General features: G+C 39.7%; 1 protein-coding gene across 4 annotated transcripts in view; it reads right to left on the minus strand.

Moving 5' to 3' along the window:
- SUSD4 (sushi domain containing 4) overlaps positions 1–27,213 on the minus strand; it is a 45,273-nt gene extending 18,060 nt beyond the window's left edge. Inside the window, exons 1-4 of one of the 4 annotated variants that reach the window (XM_048937951.1) lie at positions 27,023–27,213; positions 13,276–13,488; positions 5,388–5,567; positions 2,165–2,353 (exon numbers count right to left, since the gene is read on the minus strand). In XM_048937951.1, coding sequence (XP_048793908.1) covers positions 2,165–2,353; positions 5,388–5,567; positions 13,276–13,488; positions 27,023–27,071 — 631 coding nt within the window. In that variant the 5' untranslated portion in view covers positions 27,072–27,213. Of the gene's footprint in view, positions 1–2,164; positions 2,354–5,387; positions 5,568–13,275; positions 13,489–15,232; positions 15,507–27,022 lie in introns of those variants that run through there. The other 3 variants (XM_048937952.1, XM_048937953.1, XM_048937954.1) reach the window with 3 other exon arrangements.
- Between the last annotated feature and the right edge of the window lie 228 nt (positions 27,214–27,441).

Below are 27,441 nucleotides of genomic sequence, written 5' to 3' on the forward strand. Positions count from 1 at the left end.
ATAACAAAGCCTCTCACAGGAGCTTGTGAAACTCTGCTCTTGCCATGCTGAGAACAAGATGGGGCTGAGCATTAGATAGAATGAGGTAGGGTGGGAGCAAGCGATGGATTACGCAAGCTGATTGTTCCTTCCTACCTTCAGCTACTGTGACTCTACATCTGAAGTGCATAAATGCTATCAGCACACACCCAAAGCTCCAAACCTGCACGTACATCTTTAACTTTAGCTTTACAGAGACAGCTACTCCACACAATGCTGAAAGTGAGCCAAGTGATGCCTAGCAGAACCATGTAGTTAAATGGATCTGCAAACCCTTGACCAGAATCAATCCAGCCTAAAAGGGGGCAAAATTTCACAAGATTGGCAGATATAGCATTTGTGAGAAAGGTTTCAAGAATATACAACAAACAGAATGAGGAAGAAAAAAATTCTGCTTGCAGCACAGTAAAAACTCCAAAATGTTGTCCTATAGCTTCATTAAAACCATTTGCTTTTAATCATTGCCATATTGGATTACTGAGTGGAAAATACTATTGGGAGAAATTTGAAAATGGAATTAATTTGTTAGTTGCAGATTTCCTTTGTGAAAAATATTTCTTGGTGAGATTGTACATCACACATAAAAAGAATACCAAGGAATGAGCTTGACCTGGGTATGCAAGGTAAGGAATAAAAAATATGCGGGGAGGCAGTTCAGTTCACTAGAGAGGTAGACCGCAGCAAGATCTCAGGGGTATGGCACTCCTTGCATAAATCACTTAAACACTTCCCAGTGAGAGCATCTAGCATTGATTTACTCTGTTCTGTTGGAGTTAATGTTGAAATTTGTGGCATACCAACTGATGTGTTCCTACAACACCTCTCTGAGGTGAAGCTGCCTGCGGTCGCCTTCGGTGACGGAAAGGACACTAGCACAGCTTCCTATGTTTCATACATTGGGATATCTATATATTAATGCTCCTATCTTCCTAACTGAAGAATTGTCATTATTATTAAAACACTTCACTTTCTTTGTTTAGGACTAACAAGGCCTTCTAATTTTTTCGAGTTATTTATTTGCTGTGATGTTAAAAGCAACAACAAGCAAACCTCCCAAAAGGTATTACCTAGATCTAGTACGCAATTAATTTTTCATGGCGAGCTAAATCAAAATAAAAACAAAACAAGCAAAAAAACGAAAAACCAAAACCACACAACCCTACAAAAGACTCATGTCATCCCAAAACTGCAAAGGCGTTTTTCATTTTGGAAAAGGATCATTTCATTGCTTTTGTGTATTATGCCACTTCGTTGATGCTGTTGGCAAATTTTTGCACTCCCAGTATGTTTAGTGTTTAGCTCTCTGAAATAAGCATCACTCAGACGTTTCTACAACTGCTTTAAACTATTTTCTAAAAATAGATATCTATCTTGAAAGAGCAAAAATGTAGTCCTTCTAGAGTATGTATTTCAATTCTGGTAACTTCCTGGGATGCTTTTTACTTAGGATGCAATATGAAGGTGACAGAAGGTGGTTCACAAGATTTTGATCATGTATGGAGTATTCCATTCAATGTCTTTGCAGCGTCACTGCAGCTGCAGCCACAGACTATTCCTTTTGGATGGCTAATATCTATCACACTCTGACCACAATTTTGAAGTTCCTAATCAATAAAGTCATTCACTTTGGTTGCAGATCCTTCCTTAAAGATAACTATTATGAGAGACAATCGATTCTGAAGTGTGCAGCAGCAGCATGTGGCACTGAATAAAACTGCCCAACATAAGAGTCTGCATTGAGCATTTTTTGCTTAACATGGAAATGTGTCTGTATCTATAGAAACACTGACCATCTGTATGTGAATGTGAACTCCATAACTCCCTCCATATTTTCATCAGAAAAGCTGCAAAGATTTACATTTTCAAGGCAAAGCAATCATCCCTATTAAGAACCTTCCCTCTTGCACTGAGGACAGCAGAGAGAAGCCATGAGCTGGAGAACCCTGGCAGCTGACTGCAGTGAACTGGAGCTCGTTGCATGCAACACAAACTGGGTGCATTCTGCATGGCCTTCAGGAACATTACACATAGTAGAACTACAGGTATAACCCTGGGTTAGAATCATATTGAGCATGCTGATTTTTGCAAAATTAAAAGCAAGATAAACGAACAATAAGACATTTACCTTCCACATCAAGGCACCTAGGTGGACTATCTGACCAGATAAGGTTATACATGCACTCAAGGAACTCTGCCCCTTCTAGTTTATATCCAGGAAAGCATTGATAATACACCACTGTTCCTACTGAGAAGGAGGACTCGAACTCAGATATGTTAATGTAACTATGAGGAAGAACCAATGGCCTCAGGCAACCTGCAAATTAAGAAGAAGGAGGTATCTTTTATTACAAGGTGCTTATCTTATTCATTTTAACATACCCAGAAAAAAACTCCTAGATTGAAGAGTGCAATATTTTTCACCTTCTCTACCATGAACGGCATGACTGCATGCTCTCCCTCAGATACTTATGCCTCATTATTCTTTTTGAAACTCTTTCTATCATTTAACCCACATGCTTTGTTAGTATGGGATTCAGTTTCAACAAATCCAAGGAAGGTTTACTGAAAATTACAGTATTTTGTTGCACAAACATTCACTGCTATAGCAGATGGCAATTCCTTTTTGAGGTAGTATCTAAAATAAATAAAGACTGTCATTTATATAAACCATGAATTTTATTTGTCCTCTTAAAACAGTCAGGTAGACCTTAAATATTCAAACTGCTCTTGTGATAAAGTGCACACAACTGCAAAAGATCTGCAGACAGAATTAATGATTTTGAAGTTCCAAACTGAGAAAGTCTAAAGGGATGTCATTTCCTGTGAGCAGTCACATGATAAACACTGAGTGAGGGTTCAGATCAGACCATCAAAGGTTTAAAATACCTGCTATCAACAGAAATGTTAAATGCAGTCAGCGGCTCCATTCTACCCCTAGAATTACTCTCGAGGGATTTGTGACATGGGTGGTACTCAGCTGTGACAGTTAAGTGGTCACCAGCTGTGTTTGGTACAGAAAAGAAGAGGAAACAGCAGTGAAATGAATAGATGGCGTGACTTTCTGACAGGTTATTCACATATATTCAAGGCTTGCTTTGAGGTGGCATTTAGAGATGTACTGCAGAAAAAATAAAGGCCTCATGGCATCAGAAATGACCCACTGGATAATAATTAATAGCATTGATTTTAAATTTGCATGAACATCAGGGGAAGATGATTACTAATCAGGGAATGATAAATATTACAGGATTAGGAGACAAGCAGGAATTTCATTATGGCAACCCAGAAATGGGTCTCTTGCCACTACAAGAAATTTGTGAAGGATATCTACAAAGGCTCACATAATATTAAGCCTGACAGAGAAACCAGAACCAGAGTGAGAGCATCTCTTGTAAGATAGTAGCACTGCTGTGGATGCCCAGCTACTGTCTATAAAGTACTTGAAGTGATTATTTCCTTCCAATGGCCACTTGAGGAAGAGGGATGAAAGCAAATGCAAATAGAATAAAGCTTTGAAAGCTTTTTCCAGCACACTTTACTAACAGAGCAATGACTCCGACAGCTGTTTCACTAGTGGGTTATCTGCTTGCACAAGTAAACCATAGGCATCCCATCTCCTACTTACTCCCTGTACCCCAGTCAGATACGCCCCTCACATTAACTACTCCTGCAAACCAGGCAGCCTGCAGAGCAGGATGACATGAGCAGCCTCCAATGGGACAGAAGGGAGGAGCGCTGCCTGCCCAAACTTGCATTATACTGGGGAAGGTTTTGCCTTTCTGATGCAGAACTTTAATGCCACCAAGGTCTTTGCAGTGCAGGATCAAGATTTAGTGGAATTCGTAAAAATTCTAAGGATTTGTGAAAATCCCCAGTCTCCAAACACCTCCAGCTGCCTGGAAACTTCCTTTTGACATTTTTTTGCCAAGTAATTCACATCATTCCAGATCAGTAATTATCATGACTACTGCATGTCAAAAATAGACTGAGGCTTGATTTTTCTCTGTTCTACAATCCTTTCCCAATGTTCTGTCAGAAGAAAAAGACATCTCAGCATCATGTGACTCTTGCCTGTTATAATCAAAGGGCCATATAAATGTAATTGTCAGGCTCCCTACTGCAAGTATTTGAGAGCCTTGGACAGTATTAGTGCCTAACAAGGCCAAAAAAAATATTTTGGAGTTAATTCTGTAACAGAATTATAGAAATTAGTAAAATACAGAAGATACTGGAATCTGCATTATCTATTCTTTACCTATCTAGTAGTTACAGCACTTTGCTCTCATGCAATTGACTCCATAACTTTAACTAGCATGGCCTTTACTTTTAAAAGCAGTAAAAACATTGAGCATTGAGTAGCAGCAACTGATTGCTATTTATAGTATAAATACAGCAACTGAAGAAAGTAACAAACTAGGGGCTATTTCTACTCTCCTATTTAATTCTGACTGTCACAAAATTTCTACCTGAATCTTTGGTAAATACAGTATCTACAAATCCACCTTGTTTGAGTTCACCTCACCTATCTGCACACCCTAACATCCTGTTTTTTGATCTCTCTCTTTGGGATGGGGAGTTGGAATGGGTTAAGCCACTCTTCTCCTTTGCATAGACAGATAAAATCTTTTGATGCTCTTGAGCTGGCCAAGCTTGAATCGGTTAAAAGGCAGTGGTACCAAGACATGCATGTCAGAAAGGTGAAATTAGAGCAGACTGGGAGTTAACTCTCATTAAATAAAGCTGGCTTACCCCCAGCCACTTCTTGCAGTTGAAGCAAAGCTGAATTCTCAAACTACTAATTCTACAAGTTCTACGACCAATGGTTTTTCTGGACAAAATCCAATCCTGAGTTTTCGGTCAATACCAATCAGTTTAATGGACTGTGAAACCAACTATCAATTCTGCTGAAAATTCAGAGAGATGAACAGGTTCCAGGATATTCTCTCCTTTAGCTATGCCCACTGCACATGGCAAACAAAGGTAAATTGCAGCAAGAAGCTTAAACCTCTCCATAAATTGGCACAAAAACATCATCTGCCCATCAAATCATTTGCTGATATTCTGATTTAACCTTGACTTCTTTTAAAAATGCATCTCTGTAAGATTATAAACTATCAGATAAAACAATTCATAATTCATAAAGCATGGATATGTTCAGAAACCAGTATGTTCTTTTCTGCAGCAAGCAGCGGGGTGGAGAAACCAAAGTATCTTAGAAGAATCACTATTCAAATACTCTACAGTGGGACTGAAGAGACCACTGTCATCCTTAAAACTGCAGGAAGAAATATTGGCAGGCTGTCACAAGGTGCATGAGCTATAAAACAGGATGTTCTGGTGTACTAAACCTTGACAAATGGGCAGATTATCCCAAGTTCCATCGTCTTGACAAATTGAAACCATGTTGTCTAAGTCAGGGTAACGGATCTGGAATCCTTCATGACAGCTGATTATTAACTTATCTCCAGTCCTGTAAGTCTTGTTATGAATCTTTGCATCTTCAACATGTGGAACAAGGCAATCTGTGACTTCATAAAGAAAAAAATTGACTTAATTAAAAATAGCACAGCTAGCTATTCAGTAATCAAGCTCTTAAGCAAAAATTATCAGTTAATATAAGTGCTCTGCTTAAACCATTTGGACAAAATGCATTTCAGCAAATATATACTTTCCCTAGTTAACCATCAGTTACAAAGTCTATAGTGTGGTACAAGAATGTGATGTGTTACACTAATGGTTCATTCCCCAAGACGTTTTTAAACAAACACAATTAAGATAGTTTAGGAAGACTCCTTTTAATTTTCTCCTTCCATTCATCAAGTGCAAATTACACCGCACACTGGGACTACACGACGGTCCATGCGACGGCAGACTCTTTGACAGCACCAAGGACAAGATGAAAGAGGAGATAAAATACAGATATGAACAAGGAACAAAGGGAAACTGCAGTGTTAGCAGAGAGACAGAATGAAAACCAGGTACAGCTACAAGGGCTTATCCAACTCCATTTCACAGAGTTCATTTTGAGAACGTATTCATGTTAATCTCATTGATTCTGTTTTAAATCAGGCCATTTTATGTGCCTGAATTCATTTGCCTTTAGAGGGTGTGAGATTTTAAGCAACTAAGCGCCATCTCAAGTGTTTGTAAAGACTCTCAAAAAGTGGAATAGCTACAAACCTCCAGTGATATACAGTCATGGGCTCTCTTACCTGTCTGAGATACATTTATCAAGCACTATAATCAATTCAAGGTATACTCTGGTGCCAAAATCTCCAAAATATAAAATAAAACCCACATGACTAAAAAAATGAAAGATATCATGAACAGTGGAAGGAAAGGGTGAGGCACAGTTAAAAACATTCTGCTAATACTGAATAATTAAGAGAGATGCCAAGAGGATATGAAGGAATAGTCCAGGTTACTGAAAGTTCATCCTCCACATGAATGCAAAGTGAGACTAAACAGAAGAGAGGAAAATATCACATACTGGGAAAATATAATCAAAATTATCTGGTTTTCTGCCAGCAGTCAATCCATGACACAGATGGGGATAAAAATTTCCAGGCAACAAAACCCGCAGAGTGGTTCAAATAACAGCAAGCAAATAAAAATACTGCAAGCCTGTTCTATGCTATTTTTTTCAAATATTTCTACCACAAGGAGTAATCACCTTCATTTAGGAATGTGGTATTTACTAAAAAGAAGTTTCAGCAGTCCTTTGAGTCTTGCATAAAAGTGAAAGTTTCTGCCATTTTCAGCAGTAATTCTTGCTGAAGAGGTAGAGGGAAATCCAAGTTTGGTCTTAGCAGGTTACAGCAAGCGTGCACAAAGTAAAGCAACAACTTCTTTGTTTAGAAACACAACTTTAAGCAAGGTAAACTGCAGTTTAGCATAGTACATGCAAACTACTAAGAGCAAACATATTTCACAATGTCTTCATTGAATCACTACTGTTGGGAAGGCCACCTAGTCCAACCACCAGCCCATCCCCACCATGCCCACTAACTGCGTCCCTCACTGCCACATCTCCACATTTCATAAACACCTCCAAGGAAAACTTCATTTATTTAGGCAAAGTAGGTCATTATTACTCTGAGATTCAACCATTAAATTTTACTAATATGAAGTGAAAAGCTGTTGCTTCCCCATTTAAAATATATTATCCAGTGTACCTTTATGTTATAAAGATGGTTTCTAAAATACACTGTACATGCCTAAACTTCAGTACTGGGCTCGGATACACTATTAGTTCAGAATTTCCCCATTTCTCTTGTTGCTTTATAGGTATTCATTTATAGATGTCCAAGTCTGGGATGATGTGTTCCTTGCCAGGAACCTACAAAATGCACTAGGCTAAGGATGTAGGCATCCCCCTTCCAAACTGAGCATTTTTCACTCTTACTGGCAAGTTAATCAGTGAAGCAGACAGACAGCAGAGGTTGCCCCATAAGAAATGCCTGATGCAAACCTCGTCTACTGTCTGTCATGCAGAGGCTGCCCCGGGCACTTCCACAGCTGGGATAAGATGGATGAGGGTCCTGCTCTGCAGCCCTGCAGGAGGAGGGCTGAGATGGATAACAGAAGATAATATCAATGAGCAGCTCACTCTCTGGGCACAACAGCTTTCTGTTGCTGCACAAATAAAAAAGAAGTATATATACACTGCAGTAACATATGAGATTTCACTTCCAAAGCGGGGGAAATTGATTCTGTAACAATGATCTATAACAGTGACTTCATTCTCATTATTCCAAATAACAGCTATAGATTGAATCACTTGATCGGATAGATGATGGTGGAGGACAGTGCAAAGTTGCTCACTGTACATTATATCCTCACTAGATCCTGGCTGGCTTTGATAGTGGCCCTATTACAAGCCCCAGCTAAGTATGGGACTTTCGTACGACAATATTACAGCGCTTTTTCCTGATACATCGTGAGGAAATGGTTTCCCACTGGCTGAGTTTCTATTATTTAGCACTTAGCCAGGAATAAATTGCAGATGCCCTCTCTCTGCAAACAACTGGATTAGCTGGCACAAACTCTGTTTGGAAAAGCTGAGAAGTGACCGAATTTTAAAATGTCCTGTCCTAGAAAATAAAACTGCTTTATTCCAAGCACTTTTCTGCAAACCCATGGAAGTCACTAAACCATTTAACAGTGTCTTTAACCAGCATCAAACAGTAATGGCTATGACTTACATTCTTTTCTGCCACTTCTACATGATCTGCTTATACTGAATGTGTGAATATTAAAATGGGTCAGCCAAGAGCATGCCCTAGTTAGGAACACGTTCCTTTTCTTCCAGAGGTACAAAAGCACTGGTCTTTATGCAGGCAGGGGCAGCTGACAGGCCCGGCACTGGTGTCATCCTGGCTTACTCTTGATGAAGATGTACATTAGGAGTCCTTGGCTTCAGCAAACCATGCTCTCACGTGTCAAAGGAGGATATTTTTTAGCAGGCAAGATTTGTTAAACTCAATAGTCCAAGTGCTTTAATTTGTATGCAAACAATACAGTGGAACATTGAATCACAGAATGATAGAATGGTTTGGGCTGGAAGGGACCTTAAAGCCCATCCAGTTCCAATCACCTGCCATGGGCAGGACTGCCACCCACCAGCTCAGGCAGCCCAGGGCTCCATTCAGCCTGGCCTCAAGCATCACTCAGAGATGTTACTTCCAGGCCACAGGGAAGGAGGGCCACCCTCCCTCCTTACAGCAGCATCTGAAGAGTTAAGGCATCTCAGCAGGAGGGCTATGGAGATAGTCACAAAAAATGTGCTGTATGCAGGAACAACTCCTCTGCACACTATCCTCTTAAAAAAAAAAAACAAACAAACAACTAAGATCCAAATTCTCTCTTTCAGTAGTATTGAATCTATACTACTGTGCTAGTGGAATCATTCTGAAGATGGAAAACATGAGATTTCAGTGCATATTAAATGCCTTCCTGCTGCCTTTGCTTGTATTCCAACAGCGCACAATGGCTTTTCCCAATACTAGTGGCCATCACACCAAGCACAGGTTACATGCATCATGAAGGGGTGCGTGACCAGGCTTAAGAATTAAACACTGGGCAAGAGTGTTAAAAGATGGAGATAAAAAAAAAAGTCTTCGGTCATCTCACAGATCCAGGGACAAAGGCTAAGAGAAATGAGTGCTAAATGTCATGCGAGGAAATTGTGCCCAAACTGTGCTCTAGCCTGTTACTTTTACTGCCAGTTTATCATCCCTGCCACTGGGAGAACGAGGCACTGAGCACATCTCAAAGGCATCTGCCTGCAGGAGCACTGGGAGAGCAGGGCACAGTTCTTAGCTTCGTTGCTATCCCTACACTGACTGTAAATTTAGATTCAATCTCATAGGAAAGAGGCAGCATTTGTTACAAGTAGGGCAACAGTCTCAGCAGCCACATTATCACAGTGGGAGAAGATTAGATTAAAGTGTGAACAACACGACATATTGCTCTTAAACAGTAAATACAAAATTCCTACCTTAGAGCTTTGGCATTTATGTGCATAACTGCATTAGAATTGATGGAAGTTACACTCACAACAGGCCATAGATCAACACGAGAGCATAACTCTAAGCAAGCCAATTCGTGACAGGGCATTCACTGGCACCTAGTCATGCAACTTCATTCTTGCACTGATACTTAAAGTCTCCTGCCACTTCACAAAAAATGACAGTTTTAAATCCAATTAACAGAATTAAGAGCAGTTTTAAGATTGATTACATTCTTAAACAAGTTCCTTTTCTTCCTTTTGTAAATACCACTAACTTGTGATTAGAAATTATTATAGCAAACATAAAAACAATCATACTTCATAGCATACAGGTATAAAATCATACGCAACTACCCTTAGCTGAACCCAAACTCCTGAAATTAACTTAAAATCAACTGCAAAGTACTGAACGTTTTTACTGTTCGGGCTCAGATGGCAGTGTTTGACCTTTACATGTACCAGCTGGCACCAGAAGCATGGAGTTTATACTCCAGTAGCCATGGCGATCAGCCTCTGCCTTAACTGGGTGAATGTCATACAATGCTTGTTTCACCCTGCGACAGGTCAGTGACAAATGTTAAAACATTAACTTCCTATTTCAGCAGCAGCTATTACAAATTTCTAAATTCTTTTCACATGCCATTATAGAATTTCTGCAATGAAGACTTCTATCTACATCATAGATAAAACATAGGGTAAATTACAGAACAGCTTAAGTTGGAGAGGACCCTAAAACCCCCAGAGCCCCATCCGCAGCCATGGTCAGGGCTGCCACCTCAGCACAGTCTGCCCAGGGCCCCATCCAACTTGGCCTGGAGCACCTCCAGGGATGGAGCATCGCAGCTTCTCTGGGCAGCCTGTTCCCACAAACACTGTTCTAACTGCTCCTTGACTGCTCTGCTCCTGTGCCACGCTCCTATGCTCCCTACCTCCCCATCATGCTCCTTCCTCATGATTCTGGTCCCGGTAAACACAAGAACCACACTGAAAAGTACTTCAATAAATGGGCAGGTCCCATGAATTGCCACAGAACCTTTGCTTAGTATTTCTTCTGAATCACTGGTTATATTATGCATTGGAAAGAATTATTTTTTATTCCCTAGCTAAATTCTAAGATTGTTCTAACAATACCTGAGGGAAGCACCATTAATCAGGAAAGCACTTAGGCACTTGCCTCACTAAATCCCATATCAGGGTCCTACTCTTCAGTCTAAATAATAAGAAGTATTTTTCTGTATGCTTAACTTAACTTTGGAAATAGAACTTTAAGAGGACTAATCACATAATTACAGCTATGCTCAAGTTTAAGTGCTTTGCTTGATCAGAGCACTGGCTTGCAATCGTTTTTAAGTGTTCTGTGCTGAAAAGTAATGATTATCTCCTAAGCACCTGTTGTCACATCATCCATCACATTCTTATCTTCCAGTTTCTTTCTTTTTTAAAAACGGAGGAAATTTTGATCACAGTGATATTAATGTCAGCTCTGCTGTTGAAGGCACTGTGATCTGAAACTTCTTTCACAGATTTCCATAGATTTGGACTGTTGGGGCTGGAAGAGGTCTCAGTAAGCACTTAATATTCAATAAAATATTAAAATAAAGCACTTAATATTCAATAAAATAGGTCAATGCTTATTTAAATAATGTGGGTGGTACAGGTGCTATTTCAAAATTACTATTATGGTAACTCCATTACTATTTTTTTTGTGGTCTGTAAAAAGATCATACCATGTGATACAGTGTTGAACACCAATATCTAAACACATCACTGCCTTGATACTCCTTCCCTTCTTTCAATAGCTTAATTGTATCTGTGGCTACATAGCTTGAGGACATTATTTTCAACAGGAATGTGCATTATTAACGAGGCTAATAACTTGTGCATGTTTTGGTTGCGTGCTGCACTAGTTTTGACATTAAACACAGCTCCAAATGATTCCGTGACTTGTGCCAGGGTTTCATCCTATCTACATATGTACTTTGAGGCCTAGATATCAAAGTTTCTCAGCCAGCACCACCTGATAAAATGACCACCACTCCCTTTCTTCTTATGAAGTTAATTTCTATCAGCTATGACCTATGAATTTCTTCAAACTTGCATATAATTTCAACATTGAAAATCAGGTAAAATCTGCTGAGTGCTGTGGGTAGAGTGATTTAACACAGAATATTATTTGCACTGCACAGCCAGCTCCCTCTTGATATCAGCAGTCATAGTTGTCATTTGGACTTGCTCCCATAATTTACCCCTAAGCTCAAGGGGTATAGAGTCTATACTCCAATCTGTTTGCCTGTATGTTAAATCTCATTTGAAAGCAGATCCAAGTCTTTACGTGGTGTCACAATCACCACACTGATAATCTATCCTAGAAGAGTTTGCATGGGCCATAATTCTGCTAAATGTTTCAGAAGTTCTCAGTATCATTCCTGCTAAGACCACTGCATTGTAGTTCCACAAAGCCACTGAAGAGCCGTTCTGTATGGAAGACAAGCTGACCCGTGTGTCCCATTTCCGGTTCCATCTGTGGCCGCTCCACCAGTTAGGATCTGTGCTGTTCAGTCACTCTTAGGTTCATTTTCCTTTGATAGCCCTCAAAACAGACAGCACATTATCATACAATTTATGAGCTGGTGCTACTAGCCTGACTGCCTTTACGTTCTACATACTAATTGTAATCTCAGTGCATATCAAAAGAGAGCTCAAGACTGCATCCCTCATGACTCTGTTGCCTATGGCATATTTTACCAAGACCTCTACTTGGCCAACTGGACAGCTACCTGAGAAACCATGGACTACTCGCCAATTATTTCTGGCTGCTCTCCCCAGTACTTACTGCATCACATTGACAGGACCGTCCACCTTGAAATCAGTGAAGCAATTGCTGATATCTTCAATGGAAAGACAACAGTAAAATGTGCACACTTGATTTAACTAACACTTTTCATGTCTGTTGATTTTAATAGCTCTGTTGATCAAAATAATTCAACATAAAGAACAAGTTATAGCTTTAATATACTTAGTGGAATAAATACGCTGCTTGGGGGGTATTTTTGGCCAAAATTTATATTTATGATATTCATATTAATCCCGCTTCTAAAAATTCCTGGAAGAAGAGAGTAATTTAATGCCCTAATTAGTTAAAACCAAATACAAATTCAAAAATACACTGCAATAAAAATAAGTCGTTTTATGCATAATAGTCTGATTTATCTCAAAGTAAACTTCTACAGTGACTTTAAATTTTTGCATTTTATGCATATTTGATTTTCTTACTTGAATCGTGCACACACCATAAAACACAATTGTTTAAAACTCCTGATTAGCAGGAACAGTGGCAATGGAAGTTAATTATATTTTTCTAGTAAGATATTACAGAAAGAAGTATTAAGTAGGCAGTTTTAACAAATAGCTATAAACACTTTACTGAGAAGAGATTGTTTTCTTATTTCTCTCTGCATTGATCTGTAACTGGGTAGAAGGATTACTTTTTTTCCTTGAGATTCCTTTATGTCCCTTTCAACACATAGGCACGCACACAGAACCTCTCACAGTACAAACTTAACAGAGGAATGGTGATTACGGATGAGAAACTCCAGTATGTATCAAATAAGATCCAATAAAATGGACTCCAGCCTGTTGTGGTTTGTGCTGAGACACAAGGACAAGGTACACATACAAATGAGAAGCACTAACACTGGTGAATTGCTTTAAGAAAACTGACTTACCTTCTTGTAGGCACACAGGTTTATCACTTGGTTTCCAGCTCAGGGAGCCATTAAAGTGTCTCACACAAAGTTTTTTTGAAGTACCATTAAGCCTGTATCCTTCTTGGCAATGAAACCGGACTACCACGCTTTCAAAGAAAACACCTGCACTGGGAGTCTTGTATCCGTGCTCAGGAGCTCCAGGATCCGCACAAGCTTGTAGATCATCAAACCCTAAGTCAGACAAAGATACAATCAAACTGTGTTCATGCAGCCATAATCACACCTTGTCTAGGTTTCCCCATTAGTTAATCTCCCCGTTAATGTTCATTATCAACCATATATGGGTACTGGGTGCTCCAGACTCGGGAGAGGACCAGCCTCCAGCCACAGGACAAATACACGAGGGACAGAAATATTTCTGTCCTGTCAGGTAACTATGGAGAAATCAAGAGCAAGTACATTCCTCAACAGCTGACCTATACAGAAATTAAGCACTGACTCAATCTACCTGTGGGGACAGCACACTAATGTATCTATAATTATTCCTGGGGTCTATTGGGTTCTAGAGGCCTTGTACTATTATTGGAAAGAATAATAATGTGCCAGAAGCAGAGTGGAAGAGGAAATAAAGAAAAGGGTATGAAGCCTAACTGCATCATGCATTTAAACAGAATTTAAGCTGCTAGGTACAGGGAGATTTTTAGGTGTACAGGACATCCACCAAAGGGATAAAAGACACTCTAATGCTAGAGATATGCGTTTTCCCTATGAATCTGCCCTGGTGGCCCTACTAAACTCTTAAAACACTTTTATGAGAGTGCTGTATTACAGCATTCATGCCAGAAGGGATTTTGTAAAGCCATTTATATCCATAAAACTAACTGTAAAATAACAAACAAAAAGCCAACAGTTGCAATCATTAAATGTGACTGTTTATCACTTAATCAAACCTATTTCAACATCATTTGCATAAAGTGAGGCTTTTTTTTTTTTTTTTTTTAACTGCAAACTAGCCATGGCTTATCACAGTACTGAACAAGTACTGCATACTGAAAGAGCAAAAGAGTTTTGCAGCAGAAACAGCAGGAGGGCAATTAATGCTGATGGGAGAGGTGCTTGAAAAACTCATAAATCATCACATTTTGTCTTTAATGTTTTAGCACTGGAAAGCCTCAGCTACTTCCTGTGTGATAAGCACAAAGTGCCTCTGTCATACAGTCAGGGACAATTAAGGTATTACAGTAGAAGACTTTTCAAAACAAATCTGTTTCCCAAACCACTGAAAGGCTCAGAAGAGCCACGAGAAGGCCTGGCATTTTCCTGATTACATCCCATGGGTCAAGGTCCCTGTATTGAACTCTCCCAGCAGGCTCCCATTTCCAAAAAGTGATTTGATGCAGGATGGCTAGAGCCCAGCACAAATGCCGACATCCATGCAGTCATCCGTGACCTCCAGCCTCAGCAGTGCTCATATATCAGTGGCACTTCAAAAAAAAGAGATGCCACTGGCATTCTCTCTTCGTACTGCTGAGCCAACACAAAAGGAGCAGAGAATCTTGCAATAGCTTGGGCTGAAGAGGATCCTAGAGCCCACCCAGCCCCAACACCCAGGTGCAGGCAGGGTTGCCACCCACCAGCTCAGCTGCCCAGGGCCCCATCCAACTTATCCCAGAGCACCTCCAGGGATAGGGCATCACAGCTCTCTGGGCAGCTGTGCCAGGACCTCATCAGCCTCTGAGTAAGGAATTTCTTGAGCATCTGCTCTTAGCCAGCTTTACTCTTCCATGCAGTGAAGTTTATCACAAGGAGAAATGGGTTAGTGCAATAGCCAAGTGGAAAAGATTTCTGAAGTTCAAGTCTATTCATCTGCCACATGGCTCAAAATTTCCAGTGCAAATCATCTAAGACTCTATAGTTTGCTAACATGACAACCAAGGAGAAATACAATCATGAGATTACATACTGTAGACAATACCTAATAATAGAGGAGGGCTGTCCATTCTTACTGGAGATTAAAAAGAAGACTCTTATTTTTCAAGCACCAAACTTACATCATTCAATAAAGTCAGCAACGATCTTGATTAATTTTCCATTAAGCAAAAGAATAATATGACCTTGTTACAGTTAGAAAGATTAGTACGGTGGAAAGGCAAAAGGACAAACAGGAAAGGAATGTTCGCTCGTCTCCAAAGATCTAGCTAGGCTCATAGAGAAAAACTACACAAGAAAGAGAACTCCAGCCAGAGATCCTTCCCCAGTAGGGGTCAGCCCTTAAATTAATTCTCAGAGGTGCAACCAGGCTCCACCCTTCCAGTCACCCAGCCGAATAGCCTTCACCTGTGCTTCAAGGTCTGACCTGATCCTTTCCCAGGTGCTCAATCAGTGGTTCAGGCTGAGACTCAACAGTCCCCATACAGATATGTAGTTTGATTTTGTTACTTTGGACACCTCCGAGATTGTAGTCAGGTAAAGAATATTATAGCCTGCCTTGAAATACACACATTTTCTTATTAACTGCATCAAAGTACATAAATTGCTAACTGTTAAGCCTCAGAAAAAAAGGGAAGGGGAGAGCAGAGAGAATGATGCTGGGGTCACATACAGTCTGCAGGATATAAAAATTAGTCAAGCTTATTCCTTAGTTTTCATTAAGTCAAATATGCAAAGTTAGAGATAGTGGGATTGTCAGCACAAAACTCAACACAGAAAGCAAGAACATTCTTCTCCCCCATGCAGCTCAATTCAGTGACCCTGCTGTCATTTCTCTGGTGACCTTTAACAAGCAAAGATTTTCATTCATTTTGCAAGTAAGTTGAATTGAGCAGTCTGGGAGCAGAACATGCAATGCCCAGAGGGCACTCCTGGGAAGGAACTGGAATATGGAAAGAAAAATTAATTTCTGTATCCCTAGTTTATACAAACCCAGCAGTGAGCTTATTCAGCCACTGAATGAGATATGACACACGGAAGCAGCACAGGATCACTGCTTCCATGCAGTATTTCCATTGCTTGTTCCTGAAGAGAGGAAGAAGTTTCAAGAAATAGCCACATAGGCTGACTGTACAAGCAATACAGCATGCTAAGTAGTTCAACAGCTTATTTATCTGAGAGTTAAGTCTCAGTGTTTTCTACTTTAGGTCTGAATCTTCTGGTACAATATTCAAGAACAGCAATGCTAAAACACTCCTGAGAACTGCAGTCTTCCAGTTGACCTCAATGAATCAGAGCTGGACTCTTTACATGACAATAATTTCTATATAATATAACCTTATTTTGCTAAAATCAATCTTATGCTGTCAAAAATGAGTGAACACAGAATGAATGGTACAGTAAGTATTCTCGTCTTGTCATCTTCGATTTCTTTCCCTTATCAAACCTATGTTACTAGAAGCAGCTCCTCAGAATTGTGATACAGTATTTTATTCAATGAAAGGAGCAGTATCATGTCACAGACTGGACATCTGTTGCTTTGGTCATTTTAGAACCTGAATAAATCAGACAAAAAGTGTTTTCAGCCAGAGCTGTAAGATAAATCTTGGGAAAGAACCATAAAAATCTCATAAATGGGAAAGCCATGGTTGTAGCAGGAAAGTGTTATCTAGCAGGAAAGAGTAAATCAAATAAGTTTTAAAATAAGTTAGAATGACAATGAATTCTATTTCTTTACAACTCCTTCAATGAGTCACTGGGGATAAAAAGAATAAATTTTACTTTGTCTCCTGTACTGTTTTCCTGGTTAGAAAAAGGGAAAAAGGGATTATCAGCGTCTGCTAGTAAAAAATATACAGAACACCTATCAATTAAAGCAGTCAATTTCCATAGTATCTACAACAGCAAAAATTTAGAAACTTCAGCAGCTACCTTCAAAATCAACATTGCGTCACCAGCACCAATTTTATGGGATGCTATTGCATGGCATTAAATCCCTTAGTTAGATTAATCTAACTAGAAGACTTTCTGTATCATGGCACCCTTAAGGAATACTGCTTAAAATACAGTAAGCAATAACACTTTCTGATGAGGCTCAGGACTATGCAAATTCATCATTACCAGCACAGCATGTAGTTGGTACAGAATGTACTTTGGTTGTGGTATTTATTGTATTTGTACTGCTGGACCATCACAAAGCTTTTAACCTGGATAGAGTGGAGGTATTTTATATGGGTTTTTGTTTTACCTTACATACTTGCTGTTGTTGGCCAGACAAAAATTATGACAAATGAATCAAAAAAAAAAGCAGTGCTTTCCTTAGGGTGTAAAACAGTTACAGTCCATCTGAATGATGTGTATTGCTGGAATCCTGCACTGTATGTTCTCTCACATACAATGGTTCATCTTGTCTCTGGATGAAAAGCCTGCAATATCAGAAGGCAGTTATCTGAAAAATACCAGAAGTTCCCAAATCCTGTTCAGTTCTGAATTAAAGTAACAGCTCCTCATACTAATGGATACATTTCTCAGTCAATCTGCAAATTCATACAGCGTGCTCTCACATCAGCTCAGAGTCTCAAGAAAATATTCTGATCAGACGTGAGTATCTCCATTAACAGACTATTCCTTTGGAAAACAGACTTTTATGAAGTCTGTAAACTGGCAAATTGCTCAATGACAAATACAGCTATTCCCATTCCTGGTGCTAGGGTAATGCAAACACACTTCACCACATTTGTATGTCAGTGAGCAGCTTGCTGTGTCTGAAGTGAGCTGCAAAGACAGCCACTCTCCATTGCTAGAAGAGTGCTCCCAACAGAAGTCAAGTGAACAGAAAGGCAAGGGGTAAATTACATCTCTGTAGTCACATGGGATCGTCGTATCACAGCTGAATTTCAGATATGCCTAAAATAAACCAGGAGAAAGAATCCTTCCTTTTCTCTGCACTTCCCAGAATCTTTTTCTCAATTTCCACACTTGTCTTCTTCATTTCCCTCTCCCCTCATTGCCAAATCTTACTGCATTCTGTAAATTCATGCTGCTGCTCAGGTGATTTCCAATCAAGATCTGATGCATTTCTGTGCCTGCAAAGCTGCCGTATGGCAATTCACTGAAAAACTGCTGATGTTGTTACCTCAGAAATGGCTGCACTTGCTCTTGAGAGACATCACTCTCATTTCAGTTTGTTACATACACACAATGAAGGGTGTGTATACACAATGTATAATAATATTAAAGATATGCCCTGCTTTCTGCATTTGTCTTCAGCTGTGACAGTATGATGGAGACAGGCTTTTCATGCACCACCACCGGGACCTGGGCTCCCTCCATCACCAAATTCTATTTCAGAGGCAGCAGAGGGATTCTGAGGCTTTGCAGCTTGTGGCAGGACCAGACTGCCTACACACACACTTTGTAAGGAGCCTGCAAACATGGCAGAAGCAGGTTATCTTAGGCCAGCTCACAGTAAAAAGCCTTATTAGGACTAAAGCAGAAAGGCCACCAGAGCAAACGCGCCGAGGGCTTCCTCGTCTCATACAAAGAAAAAGTCATTTTCATCCCTTTAACAGTTTCTGCCTGTTCCTGTGAAAGCCACGCAGGCACAGCGTTTTGTGCCTTTGGCTGTTTATGCTTCCTTGTGGCTGGTGATGTTAATTGAGCTATCCACATACCACTGTAACAAGGAAAGGAAGGATGTGCTCAGAGTAGCATCTAGCCTTCCAAGTGAAATGAAATTATGAACCTGTAATTTCATTAGTGAAATGCCTGTGAAAATCCAAACTCTCTTTAATCCCTTAAGGGTCACTAATGCCTAAGCTTCCCTGAGGCTTCAGCTGCCTCAAAAAACCCTGCCCTGTTTAAGATGTGAATCACAGCCTCACTGCCATCCTTGCAGAAAGCTCCCAACCTCAGCATGATTGGATATCCTTTCTCACTTGGCTGAGTTTCATCCAAAGCAGCACAACAAGCTGCTGGAAGAAAGGGAGATGTTCAAATTATCAAGGAGAAACAGAACAGCAAATAAGAGTTCCAGGGGTGGGTACTTGGCATAAGTCACAAGTTTTACCTATACAATCAAGAAGATCATTAAGCTCTATTCTTCTTTGAATAAGCCAGAAGTGTAAGCAGAAAAATAAGCAAGTCACTATGTAATACACTTCACAGGCACAAAAACATCCATGTACAACAACAACAACAACAGAGAATGTGCATGCCATGCAAACAGCAACAAGTTCCAAGACAGGCAATCTACTACCAAAAAGGCTGAAAGGCTACCTCATTCACAATGGCCCACTATTCTTATTATTCCACTTAATGTCATCTTCTCCTCCAATCTGTGTTCTTCAAGCAACTCCAAACCAACTCACCACCTAACCCTTGCAGCCTCTAACTAAGACCAGAGGAGGTCCCAGTGCTCCCACATGTACTTCACCCAAGGTGTCTGTGCCACCACTTGGTAATGCTTGCTTTGTGCCAAGGGGACACAGTGGATCCTTCCTCCTAATGAGGGTGGCAGCCCACAGCCACTCCTGCACAATCCTATTGGAGGAATAGCTGAAAAGAAGCAGTCGCTCAGAGATGCTCCCAAGAGCCACAGTCAACCTCAAAATCCCTTCTCAGGCATGACATGTCCTTGGGCACTTCTGTGTTAAATCAAACTGACGTATCCCTGGAAACGCTCAGGACTGCTGCACCCTCCACGGAGGGCACGGGAAAGGGAAGGTGAGGAGATGGAGCCAGGACAAACTGGCCACAGGTGATGGGAAGGGTTTTCCAGGAGTCACATCAGAACTGCTTCTGGTCAGGACACCCACCAGTAGGAAAAGGGAAGGACCTGCATTCAAGCCACTGCATCAGTGACAGCAGATGCAATAGCAGCATCTTGATTTCAGGGGTCATGCCTCCAATTAGATACTCCAATTAGACACTCCAATTACACTTAAGAACTCTGGGAAGATAGCACACCCCAGCTGTGTCTACCAGTGTAGGGCAGCAGGGAACAAGCTAAATTTTCTGTCAGTGGAGGTGATGACAATTTATAGTTTTGTATGTGAACCTTGATGCAGGATTTGTTACTTGCACATGAGGCTAATACACATGGGAAAAAAAAAACCAACATTTAAAATTGCTGGAAAAGGAAGAAGATGTAGAATTAAATTTGCAGAGCGCTTTAGTTTCTTCTTGAAAATGAGTTGCTTCTTATTAATATCTTAAACAGTATAGGCCTGTCCTTTTAATCATATCTACTCCTTAAAATTAATATAGCTGTGTCATCTTTGTAAGTAAGCATTTCATTTATAATGCAGGAAGCACTTGTTGTTTCCAGCCTTTGTAACCTCACAACTCTGGCTGCATAATTTATGAATCCTTACGAAATGTCACATGCAAGTCTGTGATCTTCTGAACCTAGCATCACTTAAATAAAACAGAATAAAGCGGAAATTAAATCAGCCCATGGTTCTACTGACAAAGCCAAGCTCTTCCCACCATAGTTTATTTTGCTTGCAGAAAGTTATCATTGCTCTCCTGGTGTGTGTCAGGGTGAATTAAAGCCAACTTATCAGAGAAGGAATACCACAACGTCCTAAACTCCTATACTGCTATTTAGCTCTGGAATAATTTAGAATGGCGGCACACTGCAGCCCGACCTGAGGCTTGTTCTGCTCAAGCATTAAGCAGAAATAACTGAAAATCTGAAACCAGGGCCTGCTTAACTTTCTGCAGATATAAAGTAAATTATCTTCTTCATTTCCATTCATCCAGTTAGTTCAGTTTAATGATTGCTTCTATTCAAGCTGCAATCTCTAGCAAGACTTCAAAAAGTATGAAACTGGATTTTTCTTTTCTATGCTGTGAAAAAGAACCAGGCGAAAATGAGTGACTCCTTCCAGCTCACTTCCTTTTTTTTTTTTTTATACAGATAATACTTCAGGTTTCTAACTGAATTTTAAATATAGGATGTGCTTACATAAACTTATTTTTGTGCATGTTTACCACACAGATTAATTTTAACTCCTTCAAAATGGTTATTCTTCCAAATGCTATTTCCACACTTTTTATCTGAATTCTGAACATCTCTGAGTTGTGGCTTCAGACAAACACGCTTTGACATGGGCGATGAGTTTTCTAAACAATCTGATTAAAAAAAAATCAATCAAAATCTTCCACCATAATAAAACCAAGGATGCAGTAAATGCACATTAAGCTCTACCTCTCCTTCAACAAACAAGCACATATCTAACACATCCTCCAATTCAGCTTAAGGAACTGTAATAAAGATAACACTTGCCAACATGTGTTTGTTTCCTAGTGACCAAGAAGAACCATCATAAGGAATGAAATAAGAAAAATTAAAAATATGACTCATTAATGTATTTTCAGGCCAAGATTTCCTTTTTACTGATTTAAATGTATAGGCGAGCTCATTATTTTGATTTAAATCAACCAACCCCACTTGTATTTTGTTCCTCACATGTAACGCTTTATATATTATATGTCTAACGATTTCATTAGAGTTGCAATATTGTCAATGTGGGAATCCAGCCTTAGGTCACTCAACAGGATTAAGAACAGCACAGAAAGCTACTAATAAAAAGAGTCAAATAAAATAAAGCTATGCTTCCATAATTTTAAGAATATTATTGGCCAGAGGTGTTTTTCAGTATCTAGGCACTGCTGTTTATCAGTTCCCTATGTTTCGTATTCTGGGAAAAATTAATTACCTTTACCAAGGGTTGGTTTAAACATTTTTAGTCTAGACATGCATCCCTTAGGAAATACAGCAAAACAAATAAACAAAAAACAAACAAACAAACAAAAAACCAACAAATGAATCATGAGCTAGTTACTATTGTAATATTTCTCTTAGGCCAACAGCATACAAGATTATTCATCATTGCGAATCTGAAGTAATGAAATGTCACTTACAAATTCCACAGAGATCCTTGACTCTGTAAGATGCAAGAATCAAATATACAGCCACATGATTTTGGGTTGATATTTATTTTCTAATCAGTTACACACTTCCCTATATAGCGTCACATGTTTACTGCATGCACTAGTATGGCAATTCAATAATTTTTGCATTTCAGCTGTGTAATTGAAATTGATTGTATACTTTCCCCCCTCAAGAACAGACAGAATTTCATATAGAGACAATCAGGATTAATGTGTGAATGTTATAATTATTGTAACTTTTTAACAAAGTGCACAGTAGAGAAGACTGGGAGACATGGGATTTTAAAAGCTGGTATAGGATGCAGGAGAGTAGGCAGACAATAATTCCAGCTTTTGCACTGGATTCCTCATCGTAAGTTCTCTGATGCTTCTGTATACTCTGACAGCTCTTATGCCCTACAGTGTTTTATTCTGTATGCACCTATCCATGAAACTGTGACCTTTCCTCTTAGATGTGAACCGCATCACAGTCATCTATTCTTTATTTGCATTTTCCTCCTCTTTTGAATGTGACCTATTTGAGAAATAACTGGAAGACTGCAACAGTGCAGAGCTCATCTGCTTGGCTTTTGAGAAGGGCTGAACAATAAATCACTAAACAGGCAAGAAGTGGATGCACTGCTTGCAGGCTAATTTTGGTAAGCCATGGTTCTGCTCATCCAATACGTATCTTACAAGTGAGGACTGCCATGTTGCCTTTCAACTTTGTTCCAGATCACACAGTAAAGCACTTCTACTCAAATAGGGTTTCTACAAATATAATATCCACCGGGAAAAAATACACTGACTGATTTTGGTCCCAACACGGACTCAAGGAGAACTCCTGATTTATTTCTATGCTGAAAAGTGAACTTACATGCCTATGTTTTGCCAATACTGTTAGCATTAGGCACAGGTTTAAGTTTATTGTTTCCCTTCATGAGAATAATAACAAGATTTCTTGTTATTTTGACAAAGCAAGACAAAACCACCAAATTGTATAGAAAGGAAGAAGCACGGGTAATGAAGCACTGTCATTATACTGAACCAGTTGTTACAATTATTCATTTTAAATGCCCTGTCCTGTGAGTTGTTCTGTCCATAGTGCAAAGACTGGAAAAAATCAGAGGCAGGCTAAGATGATGCAGAAGCATATTTATTCCTTCCCTTTTGACTCAGAATTGTTTTCAACTCAATTCCTCAGTAAAGCGGAAAAACAACTCTAAAATTTGTTCCAGATACTGTTTAAACAGCTGGTTGGGAATGGGAGTATAGCAGCAGTTGCAGGGCTGTCTACAAAAATCCCCCTGTGTGCACGATCATATTGCAGACACACTTACGGGCACCCTTCCCTCATCCCATTTGGGTGTCTCCACTCCTTTGCTGATACCAGTGGGCTGAACTGGCTGTAAATGAGCCCTGCAAGATAAGATGTTGACTTTTCCCATTCTACTGGCCTTCTGAGCACTGTCAGCACATTGACAAGGGCAAGAGTGAAAACGTAGTAAGGAGCAACGAATAGGAAGTACTTTTCTGAGACATTCTCTGCTTAGATTGTCCCAGGCCAGTAAGTGAAACTGTACCATCATGATGTGACTTTGCTTGTTGATATAATAAAGGTTATAGTTAGTAGAATCATACAATTATTACAGTTGAAAAAGACCATTAGGATCATCATGCTGACCCACCAACCAATCCTCACTATGCTCACTAACCATGTGCCTCAGTGCCACATCTCCATGACTCTTGAACACCTCCAGCAATGGTGATTCCCCCACCTCCCTGGGCAGCCTGTGCCAATACATTACCAGTCTTTCTGAGAATAAATGTTTCCTAGTATCCTATCTGAACTTCTGCTGGTGCAACTTAAGGCCATTTCTTCTCACCCTGTTGCTGATACCTAGGAAAAGAGGCCAATCCCCACCTCACCACAACCTCCTTTCAGGCAGTTGCAGAGAGAGATAAGGTCTCCCCTGAACCCCCCCTTCTTCAGACTGAACCATTCCAGTTCCCTCAGCTGCTCATCATAGTATCTGTACTCCAGACCCTTCACACCATTGCTGCCCTTCTTTGGAAATGCAGTTATTAGTAATTAATAAGTAATTGTAATTAGTAATAATTGTTCAACTTTATTAATTATTATTATCATGAACAGTTCTCTAGATCCATCTTTTCCACCTACAATTTTCTAGGCCTTCTCCACAGGGGGCCTTCTAAATTGTTTCAGTGATAGATGTTACAGGCACATTCTCAATATTTGTGGCAAGGTTTTTAAGAGGAAAATCTTACAAATCTTTGTGTGTAAAGAACGCTCTGGTCCAATATTTCCCCTTTCAACACAATCTGCTTTCTCTCTTGCCATTTTCTTATCAGTTCTGCAGTTCTTCTATTAATCCAAATCTTCACGTAGAGTTTCCCTAGTGGCAGTTTACTAAAGTCAAGACAGACACTATCTGCTGCATTTTCCTTGCCTGAGAAACCAGCTGTCGTCTCAAGAGATTAGCAGAATAATTTGACACAACCTTTATTTAACACATCTATGCTTTATTTTGTTCTTAGTGTACCTGCAAGATTTTTAATTTCTATAACTTAGAAAAATTCTAAAATGCGGTGAATTGTTCAACTGGAGAGAACCAAGTTCTCTTTTCACAATCTCCCAGATTATAGAGATTTCCAATTTTGTTTTCATCTGTGGTTATTACAGATACTATCTTAGGGCACTGCTGGAAGTCATGCACTTTCAGCTATGCATATGACAACGAACTCAAGCAGAACAGGAGGAAGCCGAGGACAGAAGAGAAACTGGAGGAGGAACAGCAGGAGTGATTCAGTAAAAGCAGTGCTGAGACGTAGTGACGTACAAAAATATGTTCCCTGGAAACAGGCTGGCAGCTGTTTGGATGGCACTACCACTAAGAAAGAAGAGAGAAAGAGATGTGAGAAGAAGCAGCAGCGTTAGAAGGGTTCCCAGTAAGGTAAACAGGGAGCTGGAGAAGAACAGGAGGGGTAAGAACCCTCAGCCACAGGCAGTGGAGCAAAGAGGAAGAGCAGCACACCAAAACAAGGTCTTCAGTGCCAGGAAGAAACTGAGAGGAGGTAGAACTCTTCTGGAGGCTGTTAATACACTAGGAGAGCCCGCTCAAGAGTTAACAGCCTATTCTTTGGAACAGAACAACCTGATGTGTTCTTTTGTTGTTCTATTTTTCGGTTTTGTTTGTTTTTCTGCTGACACTTCCAAAAAACTACAATGTACTCTGCACTGACAACAGTGAAGTTGAGGCTGTCAGATGAAATCTAATGTCCTTTATATAATATACACAATCTGCTGGCAGGCACTTAAAAGACTGGGACTTACAGCATTCCTGTGCATGCATAGTAGGTAATGATGAGATATCTGATGCTCAAAATATTTACATAAAAGCCAATCTGAAAATCACATACACTGGTTAAATTTAAAGAATACAGGCATCTATGCTTCAGAAAGTAATCACATCCCTCCCAATCATGAAAATAGATTCTCATCATTTTGAAGGACTAGAGGAAGAGGAAGCTGTTATTTAATATTTTATGGTGCTATAAATTGACTAGCTGGGAGCTAGGAAAGGTCTGGAACTAGCAAAGAGATTATTCTTTGTTCTTATTCAAGGGATAAGAGTTTTAATCACACAAACAATGAATTTATTTAAAAGTCATCTTCCTTAATAGATATTAATTTGAGGATTTCTGAAGTTCCTCTTTCCCCTGAGGGTTAAATGGCTCTTTGCAGAGCAACAGCTGCAGCAAACCTAGTTAAAATAACAAGCATGCAGTACACAGATCCATACGTACATGCTCTGCTAGAAACAGGCAGCATACTCAGATTTATAAGCATGCCATTCCCCTAGGATGTCATAATTGTGTTTGTTCCTTTAATAACTTTAGGCTTCAGTGATCAGAATAAAAATTCTATGCTGAAGTTAATGCTTCATCCTTAGTTCACCCCACTACCCTGAATTATGTAGTAAGCAGACTTAAATAAATGCAGGTGTCTGCCTTCCTCCTTACACCATAGACTCCAGCCACACACATGAAGGGCTGCCTGATTTTATTTGGGGATTTTCTTTTCAAAGCTTAGATTGTTCTTACAAAATATTCAGCTCAGTCTTTTCTTTTTGTAATAATACCACAGACTTTCAAGTCTGCCTTCCAGTATCAGATGAATTGCAATCTTTACTAATACAAGCAACATATTCTGGACTTGCAAAAACAGTTGAGTTATTTGGACATTTATGTTCTTCCTAATTATTATGTATACACATCTCTAACTTTTTTCCACAGCCCAAAACAGAGTTAGTTAAGAAGCTCATTATGTAGACATGGTCTTTCAGTACCTATTTTGGCTACAGTATGTCAATATCAATTTTAAGATAATAAATTATTTTTTACTCCTCTTATCAGTCTTCAAATCACTGCATAACCAAGACAGGTATGTATATTACCAATTTACATGAAGGGCATTCAGTAAAACAGAGTCAGGACAAAAACAGCACAGGCTAATGTTGTGAAGGTGAATAGGAAGCCTAGCTTCCATTCAGCCAGCACTCTATCCAACATGGTGACCATGTCAAGGTTAAATGACCAGAACTTGCCTACAAATACTGTTATCTTCACTTTCTGGCCGCCTTTATTAAAAATAAAATAAAATAAAAAAATAATTAAAAAAATCTTTCTATCTGACACTGTCCTGAGCTTCATTTGAGAGTAGAAGTGAACTGCTTTAGGAAGTTAATATAATTTTAATATAATTTGTTCAGGCCTTATTGGGATAGACAAATCTTGCTCTATTCTGTACAAAATCCACCGGTACTTTTTGCCTCCAATAACTCAAAACAGTTTCATATTAAAACTCTCAACTTACCTGTAGAGGAAGCACACTGATGCAGTCCCAGCACCAGTTTCTTGACCATTCCCTGCTGCCTTCCAAAATTCTCCTTTAAAAACCTCCTTTCTTTCTTGCTGTTCTACTTGATAGAACTCATCCACCATAAATTGGCATTCAGTGTATAGCATCATAATTGACTTTCTGGAGCTGCTAACACCTCCACTCTTAAGACAATCCTTACCAGGATCCTGAGGGCATTGGTAAACCTTAATGGCGCTGATTGGTCTCACTTGGGACACCTGCCCATACCCTTTGCCTATGAACCAGGAGCTCCAAATAGCTCAGCCCTGGGCACCCAGGCCATCCTTGGGTAATACTATTAGGTGTGCCTGTCTCTGGCCTCATCTTCCTGGGCCCATTTTGTAATCCCATCTCCTGCTGCCTTGACTGGACCT

The sequence above is a fragment of the Lagopus muta genome, chromosome 2, assembly GCF_023343835.1.
Source record: "Lagopus muta isolate bLagMut1 chromosome 2, bLagMut1 primary, whole genome shotgun sequence".
NCBI classification, from domain to species: Eukaryota; Metazoa; Chordata; class Aves; order Galliformes; family Phasianidae; genus Lagopus; species Lagopus muta.